At 41.0% G+C, this 13,180-nt stretch overlaps 1 protein-coding gene across 1 annotated transcript; it reads right to left on the reverse strand.

The window, feature by feature from the left end:
- Nucleotides 1-6,102: 6,102 nt before the first annotated feature.
- LOC121304950 (potassium channel subfamily K member 6-like) lies at nt 6,103-12,352 on the reverse strand. Its single transcript, XM_041236400.1, is given in 4 exon segments — nt 6,103-6,620; nt 6,623-6,747; nt 7,682-8,077; nt 11,829-12,352. Coding segments are annotated over 4 exon segments (954 nt in total). The 5' UTR covers nt 12,145-12,352; the 3' UTR covers nt 6,103-6,503.
- Nucleotides 12,353-13,180: the final 828 nt, after the last annotated feature.

A 13,180-nucleotide genomic window follows, 5' to 3' on the forward strand; every position in this document is an offset into this window, starting at 1 on the left:
TGATCATGAGGAGATATTAGAGTTATGGATTTATTTGACTACTCTGGGTACGTGGCTTGCAGGAAATACATGCAGTCTATTCTCTGCCAGGTGAGAATTATTATTATTATTATTATTATTATTATTATTATTGTTACACTCGATAATTACCACATGAACTCACAAACACATTACTTACTGTGCATGTAATGAATTACGTACATGGCAATTAACATTATGGCCAAAAGTTTTGCATCACCTAGAATTTTAGGATAGAGACATAATTATAATGAACATAATTTAGATATTTCACTTAACATCATGTAATCAAATAAACTATGAAATGATATTGCAAAAGTCTACCGGAAGCCATAATGGCATTACAGTAGTATTTCATGTTAGATTTGAAATGTCACATTTATCATTTTTTGTCATTTATCAAGTATATGAAAAACTACAAAGCGGTATGTAATTTATCGTAACGTTATTCAGCAGGTTTCGTTCGATTTACATGAAGCAAAATGTGTTCGATCTATATAGGGTGATGCAAAACTTTTACCTAGAGATGTAGAAATGAGTAATTCACCTGCCTTAAAGGGGAAAATATTTTAGCCACAGTTACAGTAATTTTGCACTTTCTATTGCACACAGCCTCCAGAACATTGTTGACCTGCTTGATTCAATCATCTGACACTCACTCAAAAGGAAAACAAACACTTAAGCTAATGCCTTCTTATATCCATTGACCTGCTGAGCAGTTTGCAATAGTTTGATTCAGTGCAGTTCAACGGATGGATATTGTAACTGTCCTGTGAGTCACCCACGTGTGTGCGTGTCTGCTTTTCACATGACACGCGAATGTGCCAGGATCTAGATTAGCTGAGACCTTGGTTCCAGGCATGCACTGGTATCAGCCAGCCAAGGGATGAAAGAAAAGGCATTTCATTGTTTTATCTTCACCTGCAGTGGGTGATCATCTCTTGCTAACTACACTACAGAACATGATGTTCTTTGATGTTGCTCCAGCCAGACCTGTCAAGATCACAATCCAAGTTAGGATGACTAGTGGCTCAGGTCTGTGTCCGTGGCATGAAGTGACACAAACTGCATTTCTTGCTTCGGGTGTTTTTTGGAGACTTCCCGGAACTGTAGCTTATGCACTAACACACGACTGCACTGGATCGTCACGCTCAAGTTTTGCCATTGTATCACCCAGAAGAAACCTTAGCAGACCTGATAGCTTATCACAGCATTGCTAGCAAGGGTAATACAGTGCATTGGGAACAAATATTTTGCACTATGTACAGTTGCTATGGTCCTAAAAATATTCTCATTGTGCACAGGGTCGGGGTCAATTCCTGTTTTTCAATTCCAATTCCATTTCAAACTGAATCCCCAATTCCTACTCCCATTCCCTTTGAATCAATTCCAACGCACCGTTGATCAAAATTGCAATCAGCAGTATTCTGTTAAAATAAGCTTCTCACAGTGGCAGCACATGACTTAAATGGAAGTCGCTGTCAGTCCAATTAAATGGCTTTAAATGAAAGCAGTTGAACACTCACAACAATTATTCTATCCTTCGAAGGAACTGGAATTGGGAATTGATCCCAGCTCTGATTGTGCATTGGTTGTTTTACATCACTGAAATATCAAAATAAGCAGACTTTACCACTGTGGTACCGTTTCTGCCAATGGTACTAAATTAGCTTTTGAGCACAAGGAGGTTAAGTGACTTGCTAAGGGTCACACACAGTGTGTTGCTGGGATTGAACTTTCCTGGTAACAAGCCCCTTTCTTTAACCACTGGACCACCAAGCCTCCTAGTTCAAGGGTTTAATCAATTTGAATCATACAATCAGCTCTTTCTCAAAAGGAACAAGAAAACAAATTCGCTTTGTGGTAGGATGTGCCAAAATATTCTAATTCCCAAGAACAATAGGTATTTTTTAAAGAGGGAAATATCCACCTCAAAGGTTTGTTCCCTTTTAAAGCAGTAGACAAAGGAAAGCATTTTTTGTTTTGTTTGTTTTAATAAAATACAGTACTTGCAAAAGTACTTTTAAATATGTCCTTCCTTTCAACCACCTACAATCACACTGATAACTTCACAACCATTGCAAAGAGAATGGCATACACATACAGACCAAATACCTGCTGCTGAAGTTAACGAAACTAAATGAATGTCGTAATGAGCCATAGTGAGTGATAATGGTCAATGTTCAACAATAGCTTTTTTGAACAATTCATCTTGAAGAGACTGCAATTACAATCTATAGCTGTCAGTTCTGTTAAACAGGATGTGCTCAGGTCAAAAAACCCCACCCTTGTTATAAATTGTACTACAGTGTGACAGATAAAAGCACAGCAAAGTGAAGTAGAATACAATGCAAATATTATAAAGACTAGACAAGGGGGTAGACAGTACATTAGAAACACCTGCCATATCATTGACAATAGGACCATCACGGGCTGACAGCACAGGTGTAACAGCTGTAAAAAAAGAGGTATGTCACACATCAAGTTCCAGTTTAAAAACCTGAGGTTGCTTGATTGTAATCACACGAGACTGGGGTTAGAGCGCTGGAGAGAACTTCAACACGATTCAGCAGAGTTCACACAAAAACCTGCCATGTCTTGTACGAGTCCATTTTAGGGCTCTTGTGTCTGGCTTTTTTTTTTTCCTTCTTCTTTTAATTGTTCAGTTTACAAGCTTTTAACGTTTGTCATTCCTCAAGTTTCTTTAGTATTTTTTTTTTTTTTTAGAAGTGCTCCGATGCCGTAGGTGAAACTTGGATATTACTGTAGTTATACTGCAGTTCGAAATGAGCTATTGCACTGACATCTACTGCCTTACCCGAAGGGGCAGAGGGAATTCACGCAATCATATTGTATTTTTTATCTGACAGGCTTTTATAACTATCAAATGACCTGCTGCAACAAACTGTAGCCATTTGTAGGAAAACCAAATCATTTATGTATGTGTGTGAAGAGGGTGCAACACAACAAGGATGTAAGCAGAACTGAACACGTTTCCTTTATCAATTCCAATAATCTAAAATTACCCACGTATTGCTTAAACATTATCGTTAGCCACAACAGCATAGCACCAAGTTCTAAGCAGAAATTAAGTAGTAATCCATTACCTGATCCTCTGGAAGAAGCACAGGCATGGTCATTCGTCAGGAGAGGACTCCGGTCTGCTTCTCAAATGCACCTTTCAAGTCTCTACTCCAATTTGGGTGCAAAACTTAGTTGCTGGCTTATCTCTGTGTGTGTCAGCAACATTGTGACTGGACGATTCAGACTTGCAGCAGGTCAGGAAAGGTCAGTTCTTTATAGCTGCTTTCCCGGGCAGTTAAACATTCTAACTCTCTGATAGCAGTCTCAGTCAGTTTTGGTTCCACTATAGTTACAATTACAATCACATTGTAATTGCAGTTAATTACAAATTGCACAATTACAATTGTAATTGACTTCAGCTCTGGTATCAGAGTATTGGGGCTGCATTAACAGCATAGTTGCGTTTTAATCCCGGCAGGCCTGTTTAGCCCTGTAATGCTCATGTCTGTATCATATCTAAGACATGCTTAGCCAACCCTCTCTCTCTCTCTCTCTCTCTATATATATATATATATATATATTTTTAATCCAGCCTCACATGGTAGATTTGTTATATGCAGTACATTATGTGTTGCCAACAGGGACAAAAAAAAAAAAAAAAGCCCTGTCAACCCCTTTGTGAAGGACCCCAGGGCTCACCCTGAGGTCTATGCGTCCGGCGTGCAGAACGTGTGGCGCTGTTCCGTGGACCGGGGGGGGCCCCCTGACCCAGACCGGCCGGGGGAAGTCTGCTCTGCGAAGACGTCGGTCAGAATAAATTCGAGGAGGTCGACATCATCGCCAAGGCAGGAAGCTACAGCTGGAGAGCGTCTCCTGCTATATAGCTGTGCAGCAACTCCTTGCTCGGTAAGGGAACCTCCAGCTAGAGGACAATGAAAACCTTCAACCGCAGCGTTTTAATATCCATTTGGGCTGTGCTGATCCTCATGTAGAGTTCAGATGAGGTTGTGAATACATATTTTTCAGTTAGCCATGTAAAAGTGTGACAGTCCAGAACCTTTGCATAGGGTTACTCCATTTCTTTGGCTAGGGCATTTGTATTGCTATACAAGTCTAGTTTTATTTCTCTGTCACAAATTACCAAAAAAAAAAAAAAAAGCATAGGGCTATTAAACAGTAGTATTATTTAAAAATGGAAAAATGAAACTACAGCTATGGCCAAAAGTTTTGCATCACGTGGAATTATTGGATTGAGACAAAATGATGTCAGTCACTTTAATTAAAACTGCAAACAGAACTGAGAATAGAGAAGTTTTATGCTGGATAACCAATACAACCGCTGAGGTTAAAATAAATAAATAAATAAAGATAATACATTTTTTCAAAAGTTACACCATAGCCCAAGGCAACAGATTAAGGACACGCGTTTAGTAAACGTTAACCACTTTTTAATAAAAAATTCAAGACGTTGCCCTGCCAAAACTTTGAAAAACAACACATACGCATTATAAAATACATATAGATATGTAGAAACATCACATTATACAAGCAGTGACTGAAGGGAATATAATAAAAAATAAAATAAAAAAAAAAACATACAAAACATTCGACATAAACCTTTATTTACCTAAATGATGAAACTATAAAAAACACACACACATATATAAAACAAAAATATTTTACTATTACACATGTTAACAGACACCAGAGATACAACTGTAACACAGAGGTGTGTACTATTAAATTGTTCATACAGTATATTTCTATTTTACTTAGAACCCCTGCTATTATTAGGATAATCATTCTTCATAGATCTATGGGTTCACTTCACATGCCTGGTTCTTATAACCTTAAAACAAACCTTCCTGAATTTTGCTGTAAAAGGTAAAACTGGAAGTCAAGTAGACAACGTTTTGGCTTTGCGACCAATTCTACCATGGTTAGCCTAAGCCCTTAACCTGCCTTTCTTTAAACTTTTATATTTACACCCAATTTATAGAATTGAAAAAAGATTGCATCATCAATTTAAAGTATTAGCATAAACATCTGAACACTTGACTTTGCATGCAGTTCGACCTTTAACTCTTGCTAATCGTTTGGCTTTATACCAGTCTATAAAATCTGATGTTGTAGCCTCGCTAAGCCACCAGAGGGGGCTCCAAGAGATTTCAATTAAACAAGATTTCAGCACGCCATTACGATTGTACAGGCATTGCTGTCGCACAGTTCACAATTGTGTGTGATTTTTAAATATTATACATACTAAAACAAGTTAATACAAAACGTCACTGCACGTTACAGTGTAAAACCAGGAGAGATTGCACATTTCCCATTTGGCATCAGACCTCGTCTTGGCACTAAAGAGTAAACTGATAAGATAGGACTCGAGCAATTGCTTTGTCTACAAAGTGGTGGCTTATAAAACAAAGCTATTAGCAGCTGAGCTCTCCTGAGTTAGTGCTACTGCAATAAAAATGACTCCACAAAGAAGTTCGGTCACTCTTCTTGTGGTCATAAAAACAAGCAAACTCGTATTACAATCCTTATGGACAACTCACAAGGCACCTCTGGTGAATGTCACACTTATATTTCAACAGAACAATCTTAGGCAAACTAAAAACACTATGTTATACATTTATTTGAACTCTAAAGATGGGTGCACACTGCCGCAATCTGGAAATTCAAACTCGTCATTGAACAGACAATCTGTACAACAGCAGGGGGCTCCAGCCCTGGTCATGGAGAGCTGCAGGGGCTCCAGCCTGAATCCTGGAGAGCTGCAGGGACTCCAGCCTGAATCCTGGAGAGCTGCAGGGGCTCCAGCCCCGGTCCTGGAGAGCTGCAGGGACTCCAGCCTGAATCCTGGAGAGCTGCAGGGGCTCCAGCCCCGGTCCTGGAGAGCTGCAGGGGCTCCAGCCCCGGTCCTGGAGAGCTGCAGGGGCTCCAGCCCCGGTCCTGGAGAGCTGCAGGGGCTCCAGCCCCGGTCCTGGAGAGCTGCAGGGGCTTCTGGTTTTCATTTCAACCAAGTCTCAGTTGCTTAATTGAACCAATTATTGGATTAACAGGTGTTCCAGATCTTTAGCCACTGATGATATAATGACACCTATAAAACCTGCTGGATAGGGGCTCTCCAGGTCCAGTTGGACCTCTGTTGTACAAGGTTATCTGTGCAATCAACCAAAAATGTGCCAAATGGACACGGTGAGGTTACCAACATTCAAAAACCAATTGTATTAAAATATGTATCTTCATTTAAAAATCTAAATCTGGCCATCGGTGGCTGTGGGCTCGGACTGACAGGCTCATCTCTCTCCATCCTTAGTTAGAAGAGCAGACTGGAGTAGAACAGACACTGCTTTATGGAATATCTTATTTGATCTATCTTATTTGAAGTCGGCAGCCTGCGTGAGAATACCGAGAGCTGTCGTCACAGTGCTGTCCCTCCCTGTCTGGGCTTGCTGTTATTGGTTGATGGAGTTGTAAGAGGGCTGGATGCCTGCTATCAGCTGCTTGTGAGCCACTTCCTGGTCTGGCTCGCTTGATTCCTGGGAGTCGATGATCTGAACCTGGTCCTCCTCTCCTCCTCCTCCTCCTCCTCCTCGCACTTGGGCAGATGGAAGAGGCTGGTGAGTCCGTGGATATCGCACGCTTTGTGGAAGGAGCGCAGGACCAGAAGCATCGCCATCAGCCCCACAAACAGATACACTGGGGGGGGGGAGAAGAGAGGAACAGCCCCCTGATTAGCAAAGGACATCAGGCGATTTGGAAGTAAACAAAACTGCTCTGGAAGTTGCAAATCAAAAACAGTAACTGTACTGTGCTGGAAATATCTGGGGGGAAAAAAAACAGTATACAGACTAAGTATTTTTATGTTATTGCATGTGCATGACAAAGCAGGCTTTGAACATAAAACGCTCCAGGATCTGCTCTGTAAGGAGATAAGAGGGCTGATAAAATGTCTATAGAATGCTTGAATGAGGTAAACATACTGTATATGTCAGAATAGAATTCCAGTTGGTATATATACACACACAGAGTATATAAAACAACATTCTATCTATCTATCTACAGAAAGTGTTTAAAAAACATCTCATTTTAATATCAGACTAGGGTTTGCCTATTGTCAGATCCATCCGCTATCTACAATTCAAGCAAGCCTAGTCATTAGACATGGGCTGCAAATTTCTAGATGCAATCTGCTTGCGCTTTTCACTTTGCTGTTGCTTTGCATCACCGTCTCTTTAGGTTGCTTCAGTCTTTTTAGTTTTTTTCTGAGGAGCTCAACAAAAGTTGCTCAGCTTCAGCTCTGGAACAAGCCATCGCAGTGCAGACCGCGCAAGACACCGCTAGTGCATCTCCCGAGACGTGATCGGCTGCCAGAGCGGTGTAAAGATATACATACAGCAGTGTGCAAATGCATTAGCACACCTCAGCATTTGTCATGGATATCCATTACACACCTGCCTGCAAGACAACCCCTGGGCGTGAGAATTTTGTATAATTGGAACTGTAATTGAACAACATAGCATTGGAATAGTAATTGCAGCAAACAATTCCCCTGTAATCAGGGTAATAATTACATCAGTCTGCAGTTAGCTACCACCACTCAGGACAATGCAGCACTGTGCTGCGTACGTACCCATGACAGCGATCTTGTAGAGCGGACGCAGTGCCTGTCCATGTTGCTCCCCTGGCACATAGTCTCCCAGGCCGATGGTGCAGAGTGAGATGAAGCAGAAGTAGAAGGAGTCCAAGAAGGTCCACGTGTGCTCGATGGTGCTGAAGATGGCGGCCGGCACCACGAAGAAACAGACCACCACCGCCACGAGCAGCAGCACGAAGTGGACCTTGCTGGCCGTCCTGCTGGACCAGCCGGCCCTCAGCTGGCACACCCTCATGGGCCAGTAGGTGAAGAGGTGCATAAGCCGCTGCAGACTGGCCGTCAGCACCAGCATGGTGAAGGGAACTCCCAGCAGGGCAAAGGCTATAGAGAAGGCTTTCCCGCCGTCCGACAGGGGAGTGGTCTGACCATAGCCTGGGAGAGAGGAGAAGATACGAGGCATTGTCAACCAATGGCTTTAGTGTAACCACAGCAATTACCCACGCAGCTCAAGATAACTGAAAGCTCCTCCAGTCTCACGACCAAGCCAGCTTCCTCTTTTACACCCAGGAACTCAAGAATAAAGGTCAGCCCTGCAGGTGTCTGCTCTGAGCTCACTGGGCACCTGGCCAGCAGGTTTCACTGCAGCGTGATGAAGAGGAACTGTCCCTGCCAGTTTTGCTTCCCTTACCCGCAGGTTATAACAAGTTAATGACGATCTAGGTACCTATATACAAACGTAGGCCATGGTATAAGAACACATGTAGTGCACAGCCATCACAGAGACGCATGTCAGCAACATACTCGTAGGTTTGAAGTTTTAAACACTGATGTGGAAGTTCATGGTTAACCAGTACGATTTCAGTATCACTTCCTTTGGTTTGTCACAACGGTTCTCTACAGTATGTAGACAAAGGGCACTCTGTGTTCAGCCCTTGCAGGAGGCTTATGCCCGTCACAGGAGAACGCATTAGATTAAACGCTAATCCTTGTGGTCATAAATTACTGCATTATTCAGTATCTGAAATCCACAAACTATATGTTTTCTTTTCTATTTGAATTTGTTTATTTTGTTATATAGGGATCAGTTCGTGTTGGCAGCCAGAAACACAGCAATGGAAGAACTAACAGGAAATTAATTTAGTAAGCTTGGCATTGTACTCTGAAGCTTTCAAAATCCCCCTGCACCAAAAAGAACCCCAAAAAAACCCTTTTCTCTAATCTTTCTTTAGATCTTCCTATTTCTAGTTACAGCAACCACAAAACAAGAAGTCATTCTAACCGATTAAAGCCTAAACTATTGGTTTCCCATTCATTTACATTTGTGTCTGTTTTTAGAATTGTGTCTTGCTGAACATATTTGTATCAGAGTCTAACTCTGCTTTCGTCAAATTTCTTTTTATATATTGACAGCAATATTGCTCTTAAATTACATGTAATGAAAAAATTGAGGCCAATTATTGTCAGGAATAACAGTTGGCAAGTATTACCAGGGAACAGTATACAAGCCCAGAGGGGCATTTGATGGCAATAGGAGATAATAAAATGTTTTTTTAAGCCTCGGGTATTGCTGGTAAGTCACTCAATTTGAACGTGTCGGCATTTGAAAAAGGATATAACCCATGACTGTACGAGAAATAGTCATTCATTCATTCAGTCATTTTTTCTTAAAAAAAAAAAAAAAAAAAAAAAAAAAACACACACACACACAGAAGTTATATTTACTTATATAATTTTATACATTACACTTTTGCGGTTAGCAAAATTTGGGGTACTGGTAAGTTATCATGGCAATATAGTTAGAAAAAATGTAAATAGCAGGTACCTGGTCAGTTAATGCTCAGTAGTAGCATTTAATGGGTTAACTAACCTCAAACAGACAATGAAATACAATACTAGTACTGTGGGTTTCTCAGCCAGTTTGCCCTGACCAGAGCCTGTCTAACTTATCTGCTATCTACTTATTAACTTCACTGACTCGCCATCGGCCTCTATCAGTTATATTGGTGTTGCATGTCTGTACGTGTCTGTCCAGAGTCATCACGTTACAGTCCAAAGTTTGAAAAAAACAACTTGTATCTATTTAAAACCACCATAGCAGAACATAGTTTCCAGAACAACCGAGTCAATGCTGTATAGCAAGTATAAAACGTTGCCTTTCTCTCTGCTCAGACTCCTTGATTGAAGAGGGGAGGAAATCAGCGCTATGCAGACTTCCACACATCTAACCTGCAACACCCAAGTCTGACGTCAAACAGGGTGGCAGCCTTTGTAAAACACACTCCCGGGCTCGCCCTGAAATACAGCACACCCGGCTGTTGCCCGTCGCACGTGTGTGACATCAAAGATTCTTAAAATGCACTTTCAAAATCACCCTTAGCCTGGTTTTCAAAGCCTGAGACCAGACCAGAATCGTAGCGAAATGTTTTCAGAAAAAAAATATCAGTGAATTGTACGGTTTAGGGTTAGGGTTAGGGTTAGGGCAGCTGACGGTAGCTTACTGGTCTCTACTTGAATTTAGTTTCTAAGTTACTGTGCATTGCCCCGATGTCAATCCTCTGCAGCTGTGGTCTTCCCCAAACTAGTCAACCATTAGACAGACCTGTAGTTCTTGCAGCGGTTTCCTTGTTAGTCTTAGATGGAACTACACAGCCATCATTTCAAGCTCTGTTTAATCTGTTTTACTAGCTGCTCTTGGTCTTACACTGCACACTCGCATGCAGCTCTTCAGCATAATGATGTGCTGACATTATTGTCCAACAGGTGGTTAATACACTAGCTACACTCTGTGCTTGTGCCGTTACTAAAAAAAGGTATAGAACGGAAATATCCAAGGTACCTTGATCTTTTGAAACCATTAAACTGGCCGTGACAACTCTGTCTCCCTGACAACAGCATTCATTCTACCAATGCAGTCTTCAATTTCCATGGCAACCAGCTGTTCCTTCCATGCTGGCCTTGTCATTAGTGGTTGCTTTTGTGTGTATTACAATGGCAGGTATGAGGTATGATTGTCGTCAGCTGCAGGATAATCTGGGCAGCTTTTTAAAGAATTGTTGTCCTATAACACAGTTAGTTACCTATTTGTGCAAATCTTCAGAAATGACAATGCTGGGCTGTTAATGATGATTGGTCAACCAATAAGATTCAGCAATCACTCTTAGTTAGGTGGACTGTGTTTATCTTAATCCCAATACAAGCATTACCTCCAGCCTGTCTCTGCTTTGTAGACAGGCATGACTGCCTCTTGGCTTATCAGTTAATTACACTGCAACTACAAATGGAAGTTACATAACACCAAAAGAAATAACAACAACAATAAGTATAACTGCTTTTAAGTTTACTTTTGCATGTTTGTTTTGTATAAAAATGTCCCTTACAAAAGTTTACCATGTATTTTTGCACTTTTTACCATGTTTAAATGATGCACTTAAAGGTTTACCCTGATTTGCTATGTTTTTTAATATGCTTCATCATATATCTCTGTGCTTTACAATGCTTCCCTATGCTTTACCAGACCCCTCTGCTTTACAATGCTTCCCTATGCTTTACCAGACCTCTCTGTGCTTTACAATGCTTCCCTATGCTTTACCAGACCTCTCTGTGCTTTACAATGCTTCCCTATGCTTTACCAGACCTCTCTGTGCTTTACAATGCTTCCCTATGCTTTACCAGACCTCTCTGTGCTTTACAATGCTTCCCTATGCTTTGCCAGACCTCTCTGTGCTTTACCGTAACTTTTATAAGGGACCTATGGTAGCCAGATAGCGCTGCCATAAACTATTTCACTGAAAAACACCGAAAAAGACCACAAAATGTTTGCCTACTTTGTACAGCATAGGTCGCCGTCTGAACTATATCCTTTTCCCCACTATGTGAAATGCAACCAGTAGCAGTTCATTGTGTCTGTTACAAAAACATGATTCAGTACCGCACATGCATTTAAAATGTATGCCCGTGGCTTTACTTTGCAGGACTGCAATGAAATACTTGGACTTTGAACACTTTGAACTGTTAAGCACCGGTTTCAGAGCTACGGCAAGAATGACAAATTAAGCAAATCTTTCAACTCACTTCACTTCTTTAGTTCTTAGTAAATCTGGGGTAGTTTACTAAGAAGTTTACTAGAAGCAGTTCTGGAGTAGACTGAAAAATAAAAACTCGTTCGCCCGTGTGCGTTTCTTACCTACAGTTGTTAGCAAAGTGCTTGCGAAGAAGAGAGAAGAGGCGAAGTCCCAGTTCGTGTTTACCGAGGCGTTGTTGAGAACAGACACGCCGTACTTACTGGCAGTCAGAACATGTTCCAAAAAAGTTTCGAGCGAGGAGGAATCTACACAGCTGCGGTTCAGAAAGTTTGCTTTCAAAATTCTCAGCTCGCCTCTCAGTCGAATTTCCTCCGGTCTTTCGATGCTGGAGAATATAGCAGCCCCCAGAAAGAGGTAGGTGAGATAAAACACGAAAAAAAGAAACACCAGAATGCCAGACCTAGAATTTGAAGACATTTTGGGTTTTTTTTTTTTTTTGGGTGCGTCTTTCCTGTTTTAAAAAAAAAAATAAAAGGCTCTTTTCTGTCTTCCTTTCTCGTTATAGACTGCGCCGTAATGTGTTTTACTCAAACTTTTCTCCACCCACTTCGACGGTATTGCCAGGAAATAGATCAGGGACCGGATCAAAGACAAACACAATCATGTGGGTCGTTTTATTTGAGACATTACGACTGTCTGTGAACTCTCACGACCTCTTCATAATTACACAGTGGCTGGGTTTGTCCAGATTTCTCCGTTTCAGAGTTTGCAGATTCCTGACCGCGTTACCCGTGCACAGAAATAGATTTAGCTCGTAGTAATTACAAAAAATAAAATTTAAAAAAAGCATAACAAACTTGATTAATATCCTTAAAATTAAAGTCCTTAATTAACTCCCGAGTTAAAGCTTTGTGAAATAAGACTGTATAAAGTTTGCTAAATCAGTTCTTATATATATATATATATATATATATATATATATATATATATATATATATGTGTGTGTGTGTGTGTGTGTGTGTGTGTGTGTGTGTGTGTGTGTGTGTGTGTGTTTAGCGCCACCAGATGGTTTACACTGGTACTGCTTCTATCATATTTGCTTCCACTGCACAGTACAGATAATTGTCAAGAGCAATTTGTCTTGTTTCTTATTCTTAACAACAACAACAAAAAAAACACTGTTAAAAAATTGTAGTTATTTAATTTCCCAATTGCTGTTTCTGTGTGGTACTAATAACACGGTCTGATCCCCACAGAGAATCTGTGAATAAAAGGCTTTTAAAAAAACGAAGCTCCAGTATCTGCCGTGGCGGCAGGATAGCGTGCAGCCTTCAGCATTAAAGCCACAGCAATGTTTTCTGTTGAACGCGTACACAGCGGCCCTAGATCTAATCAGCGCGCTCGATTGATTTATATGCATTGTGTTCTCCAGCATCGCCGACCTTGCTTGCCTTTGATATGCATCTGCATTGAGCTGCATCGTGCAAACAGTTTGCATGTTATTGCATCGGTT

The sequence above is a fragment of the Polyodon spathula genome, chromosome 40, assembly GCF_017654505.1.
Source record: "Polyodon spathula isolate WHYD16114869_AA chromosome 40, ASM1765450v1, whole genome shotgun sequence".
Classification (NCBI taxonomy): domain Eukaryota; kingdom Metazoa; phylum Chordata; class Actinopteri; order Acipenseriformes; family Polyodontidae; genus Polyodon; species Polyodon spathula.